The sequence below is a fragment of the Arctopsyche grandis genome, chromosome 3, assembly GCF_051622035.1.
Source record: "Arctopsyche grandis isolate Sample6627 chromosome 3, ASM5162203v2, whole genome shotgun sequence".
Classification (NCBI taxonomy): Eukaryota; Metazoa; Arthropoda; class Insecta; order Trichoptera; family Hydropsychidae; genus Arctopsyche; species Arctopsyche grandis.
In genome coordinates, this window is record NC_135357.1 from 7,202,933 (window position 1) to 7,225,823 (window position 22,891).

Sequence of the window (22,891 nt, forward strand, 5' to 3'; positions counted from 1 at the left end):
CCACTGGAACAGTACGCACGCATACTTTCGTCTCTTTTTCGCACGCGGACGGCAAACTGGCGAGTGCGAAAGAGACGCCAACATCTCATCTAACGAGGAGAATCAACCCCGCATTGTGTACGTACTAATGCGATTCTGTAATCGCTTTGGCGAAATCTCAAAGACGTTCCCGTTGATAATAATGCGACGATGACAGCACGAATTTGTGCAGTTTATCTACATATAATATGTTTATGCGAAATTTTCGACATTTATATATTATTAATATTAAATGTAGAAAAAAACATAGTTGTTATCATCGTTATCTATAGAAATATATATAGTTGACCGTTTTGAGTTTATGAATGTTTTTTTATTTTTATTAAATACATACATCATAATATGCATAGAGGCTATAAAGTCATCTATACGTCAAAAATGAAATATTTTTGGATCAAAATAAAGCTTATGATTAATTTACATATATGGCATATTCAGTTCAAATTTGACCAAAATGAGGGTTGACACTATCTTGCCCAAGCTTTCATATATGCCATGACAGGGATTACCCTAAGGTGACACATATGATTATTTTTGTACATAAGTAGGTACTAACAAATGTTTTAAACATTTACAATCTAATATATAATTAGAGACTTTGTATGTAAGTATAATATTATATGTAAGGTTTGGGTGGTAGAATCCGTGACATTACATTTAGTAAAACAACCAATAAATATTCAAATAAATTTCAATAAAATAAAACAATTCAAATAAATTTAAATAAAATAAAACTATTCAAATAAATTTCATAAAATATTTAGTATTAGATTAGTCATGTTTAAGCGGTTTATATTACAAACACCGATCAAAGCCGGGTAAAACCTCTAGTACATAATAAAATACAATAGAAACATCTAGAAATTTTTTGATACATTATGCATTTTATAAGATGCAACAAATTCGAGATGCTATTAATCAAATTTGCGAAAAACTGAGGGGTACTGAGGGAAAAACACGGGTGAAAATCAGTAGAGGATACCGATTTATGGGATTCGTCACAACAATTAAGCTAAAAAAATCAGAAAAGTCTAACAGTAGACAGTCGATCTGTGTTTTAATAAGCACAAGCCAGCAGCGTTTTTGGCCGGGACATGAACCCATGACCGATCTAGTGGTATGTAATAGCTCTACCAGAGTACTGTCAATTTCTCCTTGACTATATTTCTACGTACTTTTGGAAACGGAGAGTGGATCAAACACCTTATCATTCATATATTATATGATACATATATTGTAATGATTTTAATAACATCGAATCCTACGCCTACGTATTTAAGTGAAGATGGCTGCTGGCTCGTAAACGCGACAATAGTACATTATACAAGTTTATGTACGACATTTTGTCCAAGAAATCGATATATAACAGATGACGTCGAAGCCGTGAAGAAGGGACGTGTCCGGTTTAGGGGAAGCTTCCAACACTACATATATTCGAATGTGCGACAATGCTACGTGAGATATCAAATATATGTACATATGTACATATATAAATATGTATACATTCCTTTTACAATAGATAGGATGGAATTGAAGTGAAGAATGAACGTGTTATATGGTAGATGTACGAACGTGTGCTGAAAACTAATGAATAAGTATTCATCTAGACCAGAACTTTCCGTTTTGTATTATATATATTCGAGAGTTAATATTTCGTATTAAATGAAAGAACTTCTCTTGTTTTTGTCAGTCTGAAATAATTATGTGAATAATATTTACATAGAATTTTCCGGTGTATTATCATATGGAAATGATTTTAACAACATTTTTCTCGGTACATTCAAAATCACTTGTGAATATCGCCTACATATTCTCGCGCAAATTCATTGTTCGCGTGCCAGTTTCACAATATTTACCGTGCGCAAGAATGAATTTTTCATTTCATAATGTGTATTCGCGATTTAATGGCTCGCCTTGTGAATTATGGGAATATTTTCCAGATATTACGACGGGGTGGGAAAAAAATAATGTACGAGTCGCCGGAAAAGCGGCGGAAAAACGGCCTCGCGGCGACGGATATCCTGATTACGCTTTCCCTCACTTTTCCTCCCGCCCACGGCCTTTCTCTCTCTTTCCCTTTCTCCGCTTTTCTCTCCCCTCCACCGTCTCGCACCCCCGCGACGGCCAACCCTCGAATATAATGAGATTGCTCGACCATTTACTTATATACTCGAATAAATATTTCATATTATATTGTACACTGAGAACTTGTATCTTGTACCTTAGAAATACATACATATAATCCCTACATAGAATTTATTTCTTGACAGTTTGTTCCTCATACATTCATATATACGTACATATATATATATATATATATATATATATATATATATATATATATATATATATATATATATATATAAAACGGTGTCACGACAAAACGTCCCTGAACGAAACGGTGAACGTCCCTGAAAAAATGATAAAGCGTCGACGGACAGTATGATAACGCGACATAATATGACATTCATATGTTCAAAACCGAATTTTATCGGGGTTATTATTACCGTTATTATTTTTTCGGGGACGTTGTGTCGTTCGCTGTTTTGTCGTTGAACCATATAAAACATTCCCGTATCATTATATCGATATCGGAAAAACTTTGGATGGGATTTTAATGTTATGAAACTATACAATATGCTATTACATTAAACTTTATGTGGTACATACGTACAGTGGCGGACTGGGACTGAAATCAGTGCATGCCAGGAGTCAAAGGGGGCCCACCCAGGGTTAAAAAAAATTGTCCCCCCCCCCCATATAACAAAATTTTCTTCTTTCCACCACGCTAAAAATCAAGGGAAAAAAATAAATGAAATTTTCAAAAATGGGAATAAACAAATTTAGGTACAAGAAAAATGGCAAAAGCAAAATAGATCCATAAATTTCATTGTATATTTCGTTTTAACCCTTGTCCTGGGTAAATAGAATGCATCATAAAAGAATGCGGCATAAAAGCGGCTTTTTCAGCTTTTTCTTGGGGAGGGGGCAGGCAAAGATTGGTCAAATTGAATTTTTTTTCAAAAAATCTTTTTTATTTCTGAATAAAAATGGAAAATATCCTTTACTTTATTGCATTATAAAATATGAAAAAAATAAGCTTATTTTTGAAAAAGTAATTATAAAAAAATATGTAAGAAGAGAAAAAAGCACCGCAGGCGAAAATTTTTTTCCACAAATCTTCACATGGTCAACATTAATCGACCATCAAACAGAGTCATCAAAAAACTATCAATAAACTTAATTTCTACCAACTGTCTTTTCACTTTATCTATGTACATACATATGTACGTAATAACAATAGAAGTTTTGTTTTGTTTTTCTTCAAAGCACATAGCAGCGATTATTTTATTAGTTACCCAAAAGTAACATACATAAGAAATAAACGTAGCATTCATAGATCCTTAGCATCTCATTAATCATTAAATTCAAAATAATGTATAATACTTTCAATTAATGTCAATCGAAAATCGGGATTTTTGGGAGGGGGCCCTTATCCTATATTTCTATTTACATGGATGTGTCTAGATTAGGAATAGATTTTATATTCGGAAACTGTTTAAAATTGTGTATTTAAATCTTACTATATCATCGAAGTATAATCAAATGTTATTTTGAAAATATTAAGTAAATTTAAATCGCTGGTTGATGATGAATCGTCGTATCAAAATTGTTTTAAGCAATTCTGTTTATATTATTCACGAAAATTTGTTTATTCCCATTTTTATTTCAGTAGTTAGTTGTTACATAGGTATTGGTATATACATAATATTGACGTTGGAAATGGGCCCGGCAAAAGGGCACACGCAAATGTTGAAAATTACATTTCGAGCCTAATAAAAACATAGATAAAGTAAAAAGTTAACCGATCCTTGGGCTGTTAAACCAGGTATTAGTTGTTTGTGTATATCGTAAGAAATTTATTTTGTTGAAATACCCAAACTTTAGGTCCCAAAGTTGCAATATCCTATAAATAGTTAAAAAGTTATTTAATTTTACTGAGGGCCCATATTTTCTAACAGATAGTGGGGCCCACATGCCATCGGGCATGTTCGCTTGTATGGCCAGTCCGCCACTGCATACGTACATAATTTACATTCATATAGGCCTACCCCCACTTCTCGTAAAATATGCGCAAAGCCCACATTCGCTACAAACAAGACCAGCTTGCGCATCTTTTCCATGGAGTGGGGGTGAGCATTTTTGCATTGGAAAACCTTTATACTGATCAACATAAGAATTTCAGATCTTAATCTTATCTGCAGAAGAATTTAATTTGTATATCCTACTAAAATAAAAAGTTCTAATTCATTCCATCCACGATTACTACCATCCTAAATGATTTGGTAAGTACAATTAAATGCATACTGTGATATTCTTGTATACGTTACAATAAAATTTTTAATTCTTTAACTCTTTTTTTTAGTGAGTATGGATCTAACTATATCATTTAAAATTTACTTGTCAATGTTAGAGAAGTTAATGATTTTTAATTAAATATTTTTGTGACACATTGAAATACAAAATATATATGAATTTAAAGTTGACAAATGTCAAATTAAATCCTTTATTTTAAACATATTCAGAGAAAAATATCATCAGAAATTGTATAAATTTCGGTTATTACTAAAGAGCGGACCCAGAGCGCGCTGTCCATTGTTCACATGTTGTAAATGCATTGTTAAAGATTTGCCGAGACTTTTTTACAAAGCATTTACAATAATGGAACAATAGACGGCGCATTTCCGGTCCTACCTCTAGTTATTACATATTTACCAGCTTTTTATCAGTATCTTTACAAATTTTTGAATCAATTCCAATCTTCTGATCGTTTTGATATTTTACTGTTTCAATAAAGTAAGCAAATGGCGTCGACATGAGGCTAGAGGATTTTAATCATTAGCAAAATCATTAAAATTTCGTCGGAATCGACAGTTAGATCGATTTGATGACAACTGGCTATCAGAAGCGCCTGCTCGCCACCCCTACTTAACTTCTCATATTACATAATTGAACAATTACGCAGTTATTTTTTTTCACACTATCTCATATACACATTATATAATATTACAATCATTCATACTTTCTCATGTACATTTTTATTTCACTAACATATTTTTGCATGGATTATTCAATAAAGATATTTAACAAGACACCAATTTTTGTAAGACAGATAACTTCCAATCTTCCATAATAAAACAATTCAAACAAATAAAATATCATCCTAAATGAATATATCACCCATCTGGATTTTTTCTGTGATCTAATAGGTGAACACAATTTTATAAACCTGTCTTGAACTTTCTGTAAAAAAAAACCATCGTACCTACAAATCGAAACCTCAAACAATTAAACAAAAGCTCTCAAAAATTAATTCAAGAAAGAAAAATTTTATGCCTCGGAATATAAACATACATATATTCAAATGTACATACATACATACATACCGTTGATAATTGAATACGTTCGTACTGTTTTGAAGGACCACTTGCTCGGAAAAATAATAAGATCGCATTAGGGGTGGTTTTAAAACGTTATCCGGCGATATTTGTGCATGTAAAATTCCTTTTATATCGAAGAGTCGAGAGGTGGGATTCGCAAGGGGTGGAATAAGGGGTGGTCGCGACGGAGAAGGGGGTGGGAGAGAGCAGCCTCCCGGTCCACCAGCAGGGCACGTCAAAAGCACACCCGGTGGTGATTTTTAACAGCGCTCCCCGTCGGCGCTTTTTTTTCAGCACCACCATTACCTGCCATTATTGTAATTTTATAACGGGACGCTTAAATCTTGCGCTCTCGTATATCTATATATAATATGAATTAGTGTATGCTTTAATAATATACGAAAATGTTCGTTTATTATAATTTTATTGCAAGTAATAAAAACATTACTTGTATTTTGTCCAGTTTGTTCTAGATGCTTTTAAAAATTATTATAATACCCATGTAAAATCAGCAGATATATGCATGTATGTATAGAATGAGGAATTTTTATCTGTTAACAATGTCTGTTCGTAAAGGTGATATATATAAAATTGAATGTCTTTTTGTCTGTCTGTCTCGTATAGGCTCCTAAACCACTCAACCGATTACGATAGAACTTTCAGGATTTGTTGTATGCATGGCCGGGAAGCTTACTGTGTAAAAAAACCTGACAAACGATTGAGAATACTTATTAAGTTTATACCTAATAATTTGTGCATAAAAAAGCTAGTTCATATGTCAATTTATTACATTGCATACAATATAACTAGCGAGATTGGTTCGTGTTTGAACAAACTAGAATATTCATGAACAAATGAAATGTACACAGGCTGTAACATATATTGATTTATTTATTTATACAGGTATACGCCCATTTATTTTATTTCACACGACATCCATGGACAAACAGTGTACAGCTACAAACATCAATTAACAACCATATAGACATACATAAATTTGTAGCATTTTATAAATCAACAAATTCGAGATGTTATACATTCGAATTTTGCGAGAAATACGACAGGGTTGCCAATCTATTGGAACCGCTTCAATGAAATCATTAGCAAACTCTAATAGGAAACGATCGACCTTGGAGTCACATATCCAAGGTCTGACCAGCAACACAAAGCCTTAAACCCAAAATTGAAAGTATTACACGCTGGCCACAGATTTATGCTGCTGGTTACATGTACATTTACATCGGTGCGCTCCGTTCTACTAACTTGCAATATCTCGAGACTCGTTTTCTCGACTTTTCATCTGCTTAAACAGGAGTTTGTATTATATATTGTATATAAACATGTTTTTTTGTATACATGTATATAATATCTTTAATATAAGATACATATTGTGATCATTCATAGATTTTTAAGCTATTGACACACCTTTAAAACATCAATCATTAAGTCAAATAGTTAATGTTTATCTTGTAAAATAAGTATTTCACTATGTAAAACATTCTCGTATTTGTGTTTTGTATATACCTAATACAAACACGACGACGAAATACACCGAAAAAGTTGGGGAAACGAGTCGTGCGATATTGCATGTTGGTGGAACGATATTTATTTAGAATAGGACAATTTTAATTTATTTTACTATTAGACCATCTCTATTGTACAACATGACATTTTGACCCGGGCGAAATTAGTTTCCCTTATCGCTGTTATGCAGTATTATTAATAAAAATATGCAAAAAAAGGCAATGGCAACTGCGAGAGTGACGTCACTGCGTTCGACACATCGAACGCTTATGAAATGCTAGCTTATTTAAACTTCAACAAAATCAATAATGAGTCACGATCATACTGAACGCTGCGTAATCAAAACAAAAGAAAATAAATTGAATAATTCATTACGGTAATTTTTTGCACCCCTAATTGAAAAGTCTACGTATATATTTATATATAATATGTCTGCCGAAAGCCCCGTTCGTTAGTCGGTGCAACTGTACGGGAAAAGCAATTAAACTTGGTCAATTGTTGTCGGGGCAACTGACGGCGCGGTGAGTTTAATTTCATTAAAATTCGCTCGTCGAAATCCGAAACAGCCACACGGCCAATTGCGATATGATTCGAATTTCGCTTCAAATTATGGAGACTAAAGTCCTTATGATAATAATTGCAACTCTGAATTGTTACCGTAAAATTTTTATCGCAATTTTAGAAGCGCTTTTCTCAAGATAGAAGTCTCATAACGCTGTCCAAGAACACTTTCTTCAATATCGATAATGGCGAATGACTTGCAATTATGTATAATAGAATATGTCTGTATGCTCGAAGTGGCTTAAGAAATTATTACAATGTATATGCTAATCTAAATACTAACTGAGCATAACTAAATATGTAATAACTATCGACCAAAGCCGTAATCCAAATGGAAATTTGCATAAATGGGAGCGCTCGATAATTTTCAAAACATGATTTTGATTATTGTACCTTTTATAATACATTATATGCATTATATGCATAGCCAGCAGCATAGCTCGGACTTAAGCTTCTGCTTACCGTCAAGAAGGTGCCGGGTTCTATCCCTGAATGAAAATGAATTTGTCAGAGTATGCTGTTGGTCAGACCTGGATTTGTGACTCCAGGTTGATCGTTTTCTATCAGAGTTTGCCAATTTTCTCTGATTTCATTGTTGAAACGGTTCCCGGAAAAAAAAATTGGCTAAAAATCCTTCCTACCTACTATGTCACCACTATTTGAAATTTGATTGATGTACAATAAAAATGTATGTACAATTCATAGATGTCTCGTTAATTTGCGAGTTTTTTCAGTGTCTCGCAATTCAACGACTTATAATAAAAATGCTGCATTTGTATTTGTAATTGGCCAGGAAGGCGCATTGAGATTTACCTCTAAGGCCTTCCTGGTATATATGTAAAATATCAGAGCCAGTACTATAGTCGATCCGATTAGCGTGAGACTTACGAGAACCGAGCATGCTGTCGCATTCGTGCAATGTGTTTTAACATTGTAAGGACGTAAGATAATTTCTTTATTTTTTTTAATTATTTATTATTTAACTATATAATATTATTACAATATGATTCAATGCAAGGCATTTAATAACATCACTGTATGTTTTGCTGTCCATAACATGACGTTAACAATTACTTTTATCGTATAAAATATATAGATTTCCATTGACATGAAATATGTATACGTATTCCATAAATAAATTAATAATATCAATAACTTACGTATTTTATATTAAAATTTTATTACTGTAAATATTTCAAAACACGACACACGAACAAAAAATAATAGTCAGATTATACGCACGAACAATGTTGTATTTCTTGAGCAAAATGCAAAGCCACACTGAAACGAAATGTAACTAGCCATCGCAAGTCGAGTGGGGGTGAATGCAATAGCATGTACATTTTACCTAAGAGGTAAAAGGAAAAATTTGCGCCCCTATTTAATTTAATATTTTATTTTCCATAAGTATTTCTTAATCAGAAATTAAATAACATCCTTATTAAATTAAAAAAAATCATGCACCACAGAGAAACCACACACTTTTCAGAAAGCTTGCTGTAGAATATGAGCTTAATGGACTCTGTTCGAAGAAGAGTATCTTCAAAAGTTTTTAAATGTACACATGTATATATATTATATGTATTCATAATAGATTGATATATTTGTGTGTGATGAGTCAAGGTTTCTAAATTAATCATTATTTGATACATTCACTTAATTAAAGGTATCACTCATCAGAGGGACATGTAAGACTGAACGACATTTAAATTTACGGAAATATTGGATTTTTCACGAAAGGGAACACTACGTTTCTGAATTTCACGAAAAGTATCGGCATTAGCTTCATGTCGGAGATATTTGCTTAACTTAATTAGAGCTAACCCTCCCCGTATGTCGGTTAAAATATCAAAGCGATCGGAAGAGTGGAAGTGGTTCAATTTTGGGAAATAACAAACACCTAGTAAAACTAATTAAATATACATACATATAATACATATACCAGAATAGACTAGTGGTAAGCATATAATGGTTTGAAAAAAGTGGTCACGGGTTCAAATCCCACTGGTTTTTGCAGGCTTTGTGACTCCAGGTCGATCGTTTCCTATTAGAATTTACCAATTTATCTGATTTTCCAATTTTAACCAACCTTACCCATTTTCTCTCATAAATCTCGAATTTCGCTAAATAGTATAGAATGCTGCAAATTTACAAATTTGACCGTAAATGTCTCCGTTGATGTTAATTGATCAGTCCCTCCTGGTATGAATTAAAAAAATAAAATAAACTATCATAGTTTGAATACACGTAAAACATTATATAAGAATTAGTTAGCACGTACGTAGGAGTTACCGTAAAACCGCGCATATACTAAGCCCGCTTTAAAGGTCACGGAATTTGACCCTTAAAGCCCTCAACATGAGGCCACCACCCCCCCCGACGAATACAGTCCAAGAGACCCTTTCGTCGGAGAACGAGACGGTTGTTCATGAATATCGCACAAGAACAACCGCACATCACTGTTCTAATAAAAAAACCACACTGTACATAACCAAGCACAAAATTAACAACAACGCATGAACACATAAAGCGCGCATGCGGTAGGAAACAAAACCTGAGATGTGCCGAACGCATATACGAACACGAAGCGTACACCCCAAGCCGTTCATTCAAATATACATACATACAAAACACTAATCACACCTGCTAGAAATGATTACGACTGTACCGAATCCACCAAACACCCGTGCAACGAAATCAATTTAAAACGCGTTTACCCGACTTCAATTCATTTTCCACGGCATCCTCCGACTTTTCCGACCCCCCGCTGCCACGGCACCATTATCGAAAACCCCCACGGCATTATTGCAATCCGAGGTCGTTTTTGGTATTCCTTAAAACTCGCCCCGTTATCGTTGCGGCTGCGCCGATATTCGAGCATTTTAATTTAGAGGTGGAATACTACGGGACTACGGGGGTCCCCAGCCCACAGAGACCCCCCCCCCCCCGCCAACCACCCCTCACCGTCACTAGCACACCGAAATTGAGAAGAAGGGGGGGGGGGGTTGAGGGTGTTGAACCCCTAGCCGCCACCACCGCCGTCGGATTGAATTATATTATTTTTTGTGCGGCACAAAGCCGCGGGCGCCTTTCCACGGAAATGGCTGTCGGCGCCATTATTAAGCCGTTATCGGCTGCCCCCGGGAGAGGGGTCTGAAGCTGTGGGTGGGTAGTGATGATGGGGATGTGAACCGTGGTGGGTCTACGGGTGTGCTACGCCAGGCAGCCTTTCGAATTATTTATTTCATTAAGTGGCCGACCCTCCCCCGCCCGCTCTCGTGAACACACTCTCAAATCGAAATTGCGGTTTGACAACATCCGATACGATGTTTTCAAATAAACGAGGGTTTATTTGCTGCACTGAAACTTGTTTTTTTTTTTAAATTGACGCAATGCACACGGCTGAATGAATGCCGGACGTAACTTTGTTTCGTTTTCAGAAATCTTCTCCGTAATATAGGAAGGCAAAAGATCAGTAAGACAAACCCAAAGGAGCAAAGAAAATGAAACGAGCTCAATCTGTAATTTTTTTACTGGAAGTAGGTTCCAGTCGAAGCCGAAACAAGATTTGAAAAAAGCTGAATGAAATGTTAAGCTTTGACATTCTATCCAATATATTTATTTATTTAACTTTTATTTACCAAGTGATTATGTATTTTTCAATAAAATAGGCAAATAATCGTTTAATGTTTTTCACCCACGTTGTATTATATCTATATATTTATATTAGGGCGGAATGAAAAAAGTGAATTTTAGATTTTCATCAATGGACTTTTGTCGTGTCAAGAGAATAATAATAATACATGTATAAAAATGTACGCGGTGTTTGTATTTGTCTAAGCCCGCTTTAAAGGTCACGGAATTTGACCCTTAAAGCCCTCAACATGAGGCCACCCCCCCCCCCCAACGAATACAGTCCAAGAGACCTTTTCGTCGGAGAACGAGACGGTTGTTCATGAATAGTCACCGGAGCCTCAGGGGGCCGTGTATTGTTCAAAGGTTGTAAATGTATTGTTAAAGGTTTGCCGAATCTTTTTTACAAAGGATTTACAACAATGGAACAATGGATAGCACTGTGACTATCCTACCTCTATTCATGAATATCGCACAAGAACAACCGCACATCACTGTTCTAATAAAAAAAACCACACTGTACATAACCAAGTACAAAATTAACAACAACTTTGTTTGTATTTATGTATGTATGTGCGAGTGCAACAACAAGTATGGAGATTAAAAAAAACTAATTTTAGAATTATACGTTATGCATAGGGATGTGGCGTGACGACCGATCGTGTCGAGGAAGCGGGGAAGTGGGGATCTGAGCATCTGACATGTGCTCCTAACATTGAGCACCTGACTTGAAACGGGTGACATCAGCGTCATGTTTAATAAAAAAAACTTCATTGATTTTAAGCAATGTCAATCGATTTATCTGGACTAAAATTTCGAAAAAGTAGGTTATTTTCATCTATTTTTTAAGCAGAGTTTTGATTTTTTTTATTTACTTTATATAAAAATTAAAGCTTTGACATTTGAAGTCAATTTAAAAATGTTGAAAATGAAGACTTTTATTTGCAAATTATTCAACAACAAAAATAATAAAGACGAATGGGACGTGACGGTAAAAAGTACCGATACTTTATCAATAAATCGTACATACATATGTATGTACATATGTTACATTGTGTATATTTAGTTCGTTCATGAACATATTAGTTTGTTCATACACGAACCAATCTGGCCAGAGTGTACACAAAATAACAAATTGACAAACTAACTAGATTGTTCATGCGCAAACTATTAGACATAAGTATTCTCAATCGTTTGTCCCATCCTCTATGTACATACATACATATATAAGCTTGTCCTGGGTTGCAATATTTTAAAAACTATCATAAATGGGAATTATAGCAACGTTATAACGTGTTTCCGATGGATTTATCTTTGAAATACTTGGCATTTCGACATCGGAAAGGTTTTGACAGCTATAAATTTTATGCCACATCTGTGAGTCTATTTGAAAATACCTTTTGACTGTTAGCGCTTAAACCAAAAACCAATAGTTCATGTATGAACAAACTGGAATATTCATGAACGAACCAAAACTTGAACTGTAAAATACAGTCTATCTATTCTATCAAATTTTACGTAGATTAAAAATGGTGATGATTTTGAAACTAATATTGTTGAAAATGCTAGGTTTATATTTATTTATTTATTTATTTATTTATTTTATTAATTGAAAAATCAACAGACAGGATGTACAGAGATAGGTATAAAAAACACAAAAAGTAAATAAATAATATATGTAACACCCGAGTCCAATAATAGATTTTTACAAAAATGAAAAAGATAAATATAAGGAAAACAAATTAAAAAGTAAAGAATAAAGGCATGACAAAATATGTAGTACATTGCATAATTAAACTATAGTATTAAAATAATTGGAAAATTATTTATTTATTTATTTATTAAAATTAATTATTAATTTATGTGGGTTTGGTGCAAACGATCGAAAAACGCCAGACACATTGAACCACAGATTAACTGGATGGCTGCTTTAAACGCAATTCTCGACTTCACGAATGATAGATTGCACATCAGATGACGAGTAACCTTTCGATGTGCACAGATGCAATTATTAAAATTGATTTGGATCTTTCTGGCGGGTTTTTAATAATTTAATAAGGAAAAATTCGGAACCAAAGTATCAGAAGCACAGAACGTATACAGGGTAGGTATGTCGGGACTTCGAGTAGATTTCGCTTAGTGTAAGTGCGAGCAGTGCGCACGCATAAGGTACACGTGTCGTTAATCTGTGGTTCAGTCTGTCTGGCGCTTTTCGATCGTTTGCACCGCATCGATGTATGTATGTATATCTACAACCAGGCTATCAATTAAAGGAAACGAAAAGCCGTTTATTAAATTGAACATTTCTTCAAGGTATTATCATAGGAACATTTCTTTAGATATTAAAGTATATATTGAAAATTAATTTATCCAATTAAAAAAAGTCATATTGTATGTACCTGTGAATCCTTAAGGCCAAGTTTTTCAGCAAGCTTCTTCCTGTCCGGTTTGCTGATATACTTCTGGAGCTGAAAGCGACGTTCGAGACCCCTTCTTTGGGTATCGCTGAAGACTGCACGTCTCATCATACCACGTCGGGGCTTCCCACGCGCCCCCGCCCACGGGAATCCGCCCCCGCCTACCGCTGCGCCCCATCCACCCCCGCCTCCACCGACACCTCCAACTGCAAAATAAAAACCATGAAAAAACCACATCTTTCAAACTGAACAAAAGAGCGAGTCGAAGGAATGTGTTTAAATGGATCTTCAAGGATACTTAGTACGAGTACATATATACGTGGGTACGCTTATATAATAGAAGGGATAATGATACCTGACGATAGATATATAATATGTACAGAACGGTTTCAATATCCATTGAGGTCTTCAGTACAAAGCTCTAATGTGCTGTATAAACATCCATTGTCAGTGTTTTATTGCTATTTTATTAATTCCATTTTATTGTAGGTTGAAGAAAAAAAATCGCTATTGCTCGTATGTATGTACATAAAAATACGAATAAAATTTAACTTTGTATCTTTTGCGTTCGAAAAAAAGAGGGATAATCCTTATAAAAGGGGATAAGACTGATCCACCACCAATGTGGTTCAAAGACCACCCACAATATACAACGTTTTCTTTGATTGAAAGCTCTCACGATTGTCCAAACAGAACATAGTACATACATATATGATGATTCACATAAAATTGAAGCAAAGTTTTTATTTAAAATTCAATTATAAAGAAAAATAAGAATTTTTCATTCAAGTCATACATGTAATACGTGCAACATTTGTTACTGTTTTTTTAATGCAAACATAATGCATAATATATATGCAACTGTATTAAAAGGGAATGTTCTTTTTTCACCAGAGAAGAAGGGGATAGTTTTGATTCATTTTTTTTATCGTTCCCTTCGGTAAAGATATATACTTTATTTTATAATGTGTGAAATCCCAAATCCAAACATGCCCAACAAAGCCCAGATATTTGTGGATTATTTAGTGCGCATCCATTGAATACAGGGTGCTTTTATTTTATCGTCAACATTGTTTGCTTATTTTTTGCGTAAAAAGGTGAAATTATTAAACATATGAAAAAACACTTTTATATGTACAATAATTTTGAGCATCAAATATTTCGATGTTTATATTTGTTGTTATATATGTAGGTATAATATGTAAATATATTAAAGAAACCCCAACTCTTTTTCAGTAACATTTCTCACACTCTCACGTGAATTTATTATTAATTAATTATACACTAAAATAAAATCAATGAAAATAATGATCAATCACTAGAGAGTATTTTTTTTCGTGCGGATTCTACACAATAGAATTATACTCATTAGATATAACATTTATCGATTTTTGTATATTATACTCACCGTGTATACTTTTTTTATCTATTATACATAGAATGACTAAAATTTGATCACGATTATATGTAACTTTAATTGAAAATATTAATAAATTTTATTTTGATCAAATAATTAGTTAAATAGCATTCAACGATGAGCAGTGAACCGAATTTTCTACGCGTCTGCTCTAAATAGCGATATAAAAATATCGTTAATATTAACGAGGACACCCTGTAACGTTGAGCGATCGCGGGCAATAAAAAACACACCCCAATACAAAACGAGCCAACCAAAATCCCTTGTTATTATCATTGTGGATTATGTTTGTGAAAAAAATAATAATAACCCACAGTCAAATTGTTCAAAAGTGTTTTGGTTAAACGTCTCGTTATAATAGGTGCATTCAACCAATACATAATACACCATAGCTAGAACTTCAACTGACATTCCAAAATTTATCGCGCCATTTTTTATGTGATAAGCCAGCAGTATGGCTCTGTGATTGCGTTTATTCTAAGCACCGAGAAGTCACCGGTTTCGATCCCGTGAGATAACCTCGATTGAAAAGAATATATTATGTGTATAATTTTTAATACTGCTGATCAGATGGATATTTTTGAGTCCAAGTCGATCGTTTCCTATCAAAGTTTATCAATGTATCTGATTGCATTGTTAAAATGGTTTCTCAATCAAATTGGCAAAAACCATCCTACTCACTATGTCACCACCATATGAATATGATTTCAAAAAAATATTATCTATAACATAGATGTCTCGCTAATTCTTATATAAAGTATTTGTATTATGCTTATTTGTCTGGTAACAGTGACGCGTTATAGTATTCTGTAATGTCACTGTGGCGTCACTATTCTGTACCCAATATGTCACCACTATTTGAATTTGATTTATGTACAGTAATATTTATGTATAAGTTGAAATCCATAAATTCAGTGATTTATGTAATATAAAATGCTGCAATGTTTGTAAATGGCTATGAAAGCGCATTGGAGTTTACCTGTTAGGCTTTCCTAAATTTTTATAAATCAAATTTAGATATTTGTGACAGCAGATACGATGATTTTTGCCAATTTGAGGAACCGTTTCAACAATGAAAATCAGATAAATTGACAGACTCTGATAAGAAACGATCGACTTAGAGTCACAAAGTCTAACCAACAGTATTAAAGATTAGCACAGGATCGAACCCAGTAATCTCTCGGTGCTAAACATAAACGCAACCAGCGAGCCATACTGCTGGCTAAATATATGTATGTATTAAAAAAATATAAATAAATAACAGCATACATTCTAAAAAGCATATAGCGAAGATTACAATGATACAATTCTTATATAATCAACAACTGCAAATATCAAAACGTGCTGCGCACATTTAAAACCATATGCCCTATTCATTGTGTGCCACAAAAAGGTGAAAAAACAACGTTAGCCATTTTGTTTATGGTCGTTTGTTTACAGTATCCCTCTTCAAATCAATCCGTCGCGAGCACAAAAGCTCCTAATAAGCCAATGGTATTAAATGGAGTGTAAATCTTTTCTATACAGCTTCCCTTTGTCTGACCCACGTCTATTATTATTATATAATATAACAAATGAAAAAAAAATCGTGCGAATATATTTTATTATATTAAATTAAAATCGCATCTCCAAAATTCAATCGATCGTGCGTAATTTACAAGAAGGCCTGCTGAGAGTTTAAACATATTATACTTATGTATGTTCGGTTGGCATTTTTTTTCGAGGGGTTTTTTGATATGTACAGTTGATGATTTTGTTTTATGTCAGGGTCACCTGCTAAATAGGGATGATGCCTACAGTGCGCCAGTAGAGAATGCAGCGAGTGGTGTGGGTGGGGTGGTGCAACAGCACCCGGTGGATATGGTGGTGGTCTGCTGGCTATGGGTTTCGCTATGGGGGCCAAGGAAAATCCACCCAAAGGCAGGGCGAACACACCGCCTGGACCGGACACTTGAGTTGAAAAACCATCTGAAAACAGACAAATTAAAAAATTAATTTCCTTCATACAGATTTCGGTTATAAAATAAAATAATTAAGGTACGTTGGTTCTTTTGTTTTCATTTTAATTTGCTTTCACTTCGTTTTAACCAATAACACCTATTTTATTTTATGCAATCTATATATGTACATATCTACAATATTCACATACATATACAGCGTAATCAGTGGCGGATCAAGTACATATAGCCAGCAGTTTGGCTATATGTACTTGATTAGTGGTAGCGTATATATTTAGCACCGCTGAGGTCAAAGGTTCGAGTCCTCCGCCATCTGCTGGCTAGATTTGGGGGATTTGCGACTCCAAATCGATCGTTTCTCTATCAGAGTTTGCCAATTTTATCTGATCATTGCTGAAACGGTTCCTGAAAATTGGTATTAGATCTAATCCTGTTGTCACAAAAATCTGCCTGTCTATAATTTGTAATAATTATACACAGTAATCTGAAATCTATAGATATCGATATAGAAATCTCTATAATTTCGTACTTATTATAGTAAAAAATTGTATTGTTTATGAATTCTGTATTTCGTTAACGTACACCCGTCGCATTGGAGCAAATCTGTAATGACGAGTGTACATTGATTTGTAACAATAAAATAAAAATATACGGGGGACCCCAAGGGCATTTGAAATTTGAGGCCCCCACGTCAGTAAAAAATGATATCATCGTATTTTACCATGCTTCTCAGTATGTGGTTTTTCATTGGGATTTTACAAAACCCTATACTTTATATTTATTTACTATATGTACTTGAAACACCAACAGATACTATTTTAAAATACTACGTAAAATATGTATATATTAATTTCACTTATTCTTGGCTTCCGAACGTATTGTGAACAATGATAATAATTTGTAAGTTGTAAATCTTGGTAGCCAAGGCCCATTTCACACTTATTTTCAATATATGTAAACTGCTGCTGAGCGTAATACACTGGTAGAGCTATTGCATACCATTAGAGATCTTGGGTTCAAGTCCGGGCCAAATACGCTGCTGGCGAGATCTTGTGATTATTAAAGCACAGATCGACCGTCTTCTGTTAGAATTTTCCGATTTTTCTAGCTTAGTCGTTGTGACGGATTCAATAAATCGGTATCCTCCCCCTTAGTTTCTCAAAAATTCGGGTTATTAACATCTCGTTGTTATTTTTGTTGAATCTTATAAATGCTACCTTAATAATGTATTTCACGCAAATTTGCTGTGTATCAAAAATTTGTTGATTTTTTAAGATGGACATATTTATATTATACATGTGTTTAAAAATTGTTAGCACAATGTGTCTCAAAATAAAGTTTATATTTAGTGGATCGATTAAAAAAAAAGTAAGCCGTGTATCGAAAAAATGTTTATTAATTATTAAAGTACACAATTTGGGAATTTATTTCTTAAATATAATACCGTCCAAATGTAGACCCTCGCGTTCGCGGCACTCATTTAATCGAACAGTAAAATTACGGCTCGGCAGGTGGACTAAGTGATGGCTGCCATTTCGTGACGGATATTTTCTTTCAAATGCGCCAGGGAAGTCGATTTATTGACGTAAACTTTAGATTTAAGATAACCCCATAGGAAAAAGTTCATAGGGGTTAAATCAGGACTGCGTGGAGGCCAATTTATGTCACCTCTCCTGGAGATCAATTTGCCTGAGAAAATTTCACGAACTCGTGGCAGAGACGTATTGGACGTGTGTGACGTTGCTCCGTCCTGCTGTAACCATGTTCTTTGGTTATAGCCAGGAAAGTTTTGAGGTTCAGGCACCAAGAAGTCGTCTAATATCTCCACATAACTCTCTGAATACAACGTGTGTCACCTTAGGGTAATTCCTGTCATGGCACATATGATGTACATAGTATGTGTGTAATAAATATATAGATGATGACGAAGCTTTTAGCCCCGATTAAAATCATACACAATTTTCTACTCTCCCCCAAACAATCGTGAAGATAATATCGTAATCTTCAGTCATAATTAATTTGTTAACAGCTTGTACTCCTTATACGTTCTTTAAAGTTCTTTTAATTACTTTATCTGAAAACCTACCCGTCATCCTAGGTCGCCTCATAAAACCAAGTTTCTCAACCTCATAAAATCAAGTTTTATGAGGTTGAGTTTGCCTACTGTTACACTGAAAAAAAAAGTCATCATTTGTCAAACAGTGTAACAGTAGGCAAACTCAACCTCAAACTCAACTCGTCTCTGAACCAAAAAAAAGTCATCATTTGTCAAACAGAGACGAGATATGACTTTTCTTATAGATCTATGATCAGTGAACATGAAAATGTTGATTGGCTCGAGATTCGGAGATATACATACATACATATGTGTTTTTTAAATCGCGCGATTTTTCTATATCTTGGTGTTGTTCGGTCGATGTCTCAAAATCCATCAATTTCCTGTCCAAAATGAATATTGGAATCTATAGTGAAGTATTTTATCTTTCATTTGTAGTACTTTTCATCTTTCAAATTTCTCTAAGTAGTCGTCCAGTTCAAATCAAAAGTCAAAAGTACGTATTTTCACTTGGGATTTTTTCCCACTGTTAATAATATTTTATATTGAGTTTTTTTCTATTGAAGCATGTTTATTGGGATAGTTTTCTGGCTACACTATTTTTTGTTTTCGTTTAAAAGAGTTAATTGGAAGTGTGCTGAATTTGAAATCGGTAAAATTGAGCGCTAAAAGCTCGTACTAGTATTTACACGAATCCGAATTGAATTAATTGTCTTTATATGAGAATAAAATAAAATTCCACTTAGAAAAATCATATTTTGTGGATTAATAACAAAAATTCGTTTATTTTATCGAGGTAAGCCAGTTATCAATAGAATATAATAAAAACACATATATCTCCAAATCTCGATCCAATCAGCATTTTTTATTATCAGATTCGTGTTCACTGGGCATAGATCTATAAGAAAAGTCATATTTCGTCTCTGAACCATTTTTCGTGTCGAACAGTGTAATTTATTTAATAAGATGTATCAAACAGCATTTAAGCCTGGAAGCTGGACTCCAACTTAAATTACATATATTACTTGACGTTAAAAGATTCATAAAATTTGAACAATTTTTAAAACCAACAATTCCACATAACTTCATATTTAACACCTATTGCTAAAATCACGCTGCAATACAGCCGGGCCCATTCACCGAATCGCAAAAACACATACGTATTCCGGTCAAACGTGCACCCGAATCGGCATCAGTTAATTTAACACACACTAAATCACGAAACTCTGCACACGATCGAATGCATCCGCGATAGTGGTGCATCGGGAAACAACACATCCGGAAAAAGTGGACGCGCCAAACCGGAAACAGTTGTCGGCCGACGGGGCATTTGTCATCAATGGCGCCAAACGAACAACTTGTTGTCGCCCAATTATCGAACACGTGTCGTTCTCTGCACAACCCCGTTATGTCGTGTACCTAACACACCTATGTAGATATATACATGTATATTTATATATAGCCCGGCGCCCCCGCACCGCACTGCACTCGCTTGATTAATATCATAGAACGCCGACGATTATTTACGACCGAAACGCGCTGCCCGACGACAAATATACACATTTTTGTGACGCGCGAACACTAATTAAAAAAAAAATAGGTGTGTGTGCAAAAAAATGTATGTGGGATGTGTGCATCACGTGTCGCCGAATCGTGTTTGTACGTTTCATGTGCAATTTTTCATGTTGCAACAAAACGATCTACATATGTACGTAGTGCCCAGTGTTATATGTACTCGATTGACTCGTTATGTTATAATATTACGTATGATATACATATGTATATGTACGTATATCACATGTTTAATTGGTCTTCTAGAGATGAAATACAGCAAATAAAACAACATGAATAAATCAGTAGTAATAAATGTAAGGCAATATAATAATTCTATGTTTCGTTAATTAAAAAAAAAATTATACAAGGATTATACTAGAATTTTCTCGTTTAAAGGGTCGAAAAACATAGTGGAAGAAAAATCGAACAAGAGTAAACTGCCACTTCCGGTTGACGGATACTCACCAAATTTTATATATAACTTGGTATTAAGAGGGCTGGACACACGCGCCTTGTCCATACAAACGTATTACACATCTCCCTTCCTCAATTATGGCACTAGAGAAATTATTTTTCTATATGCTATGGATATCTATCATAGGCATGTTCCTATTTTTTATTTTTTTGATTAGGAGCTAGGAGCCACCAAACATCTATAAAATCGCCTCGTTTTTACAGCCACGAAAGAGTCTAGCGTGCTAATTTAACGGTTGATTTTTAAAAAAATACGAAGATACAAACATAGAAAATATCTTTCTCATATCGATGATGAAATTTTTTTTTTAAATTGGTCCAGTTTCGAAATACGAAACCTCGATTTTGCCGATTTAAAATATGAAGGTATTACCTGGTCGAGGCGCAACTGTCGCATTCACTCAATATATACATATATCGAAGAAAAGAACGGCAACAAAATTAAGGTTTCGGGTATCCAGCCAGTTGACATTACAGTTCAACATACAGTTCAACACAAGATATGACATTACAGTTCAACACACTGAAAGGTTTCTGAGAAAAACAAAAAAAACTTCAATTCTCTTGAGTAAAAGTACTACTTCCGGTTGAGGTAAAAATATTTAAAAAATATCAGTGTATAAAATTTATAATTTTTATTACATATAAAAAAGATTCGTTTGTTTTGGGAAATAATTGAATCCGAAAAAGAGCACACCTACATATAAGGGGAGGCATCATTTCCGATCAACTTAAAAATTTTATTTCCTTCGTATCACTAAGCATTTCAGTAATTGATACCAAATTTCAGTTTGATATGAATAAAGGTGTTCAAAAAATCCCCAAAATAAACATACTAACACACAGATACACCCACACACAACAAATATTTTTTCTAGATGATGAAAACGTGTTCAGTGATCGATTCTGAGTTCGAACCAGTCAAAATCTCTAATTTTCGCATGACCACAAAATTTCATCTATCGTTACTACGTACATATAATTCATACGTAAAGTAATAAAATTACATAAGGACGCAAATTTTCCCATTTTACATACATACATATGTAAAATGGTATTACGTAAATTACATTACATACATATGTAATGTATTATAATACAGTAAAAAATCTAAATCATGTTTTGAAAATTATCGAGCGCTCCCATTCATAAAAATTTCCATTTCGAGCTGTCTTATAAATATATTTGTATGTATACATATATCTACATACATTGTTAGTATTCATAATTTAAAAAAATGGGTTTACCTGTATGTATTAAAATAAAAATAAAACTGATCTAAATAAATGCATTTTAATAATTTTCAATAAAACACATGATATGATATGTAATTTAATATATGGTTTCATAATGCTACATACAACTATGATTTATTTCATTTGTATAGTATTTATTGAAAGGGCGATAATCCAATAAAAGTTCCTAATTTATATAAAACCATATCCTAAACTTTGATCCTATGTACTAACAGTCAAAAAATTACTAATTACATTAAAAAAAATAATAGAATAAACGTACAGCCATACCGTCAACCACACAAGATACTTCATTTCACGAATACACCCCATATTATAACGCAGTGAATTAAAATCTTAGCAAAATACTCTCGAACGCTTTTCTCTCAAATTTAGTATTATTATTATTCAGTTGAAGCTATATGTATGTATGTATGTATGTACGTAAGGATACGGGGGATAATACAGATGTGCTCTTAAAGTGCTTTGAAAGCTTTGGCCCGTTCACTCTGAGGGATGCTGCAGGCGAGAGGGAAAACCGTGAGCGCCACACCGTGAAATTTACATCCATCATCCACCCAC

At 34.0% G+C, this 22,891-nt stretch overlaps 1 protein-coding gene across 1 annotated transcript in view; it reads right to left on the reverse strand.

Moving 5' to 3' along the window:
* LOC143909089 (uncharacterized) overlaps window positions 1-15,443 on the reverse strand; it is a 28,292-nt gene extending 12,849 nt beyond the window's left edge. The window contains exons 1-2 of the mRNA XM_077426990.1: window positions 15,347-15,443; window positions 13,598-13,821 (exon numbers count right to left, since the gene is read on the reverse strand). Of these exons, the coding sequence (XP_077283116.1) occupies window positions 13,598-13,821; window positions 15,347-15,443 (321 nt within the window). The remainder of the gene's footprint in view (window positions 1-13,597; window positions 13,822-15,346) is intronic.
* Between the last annotated feature and the right edge of the window lie 7,448 nt (window positions 15,444-22,891).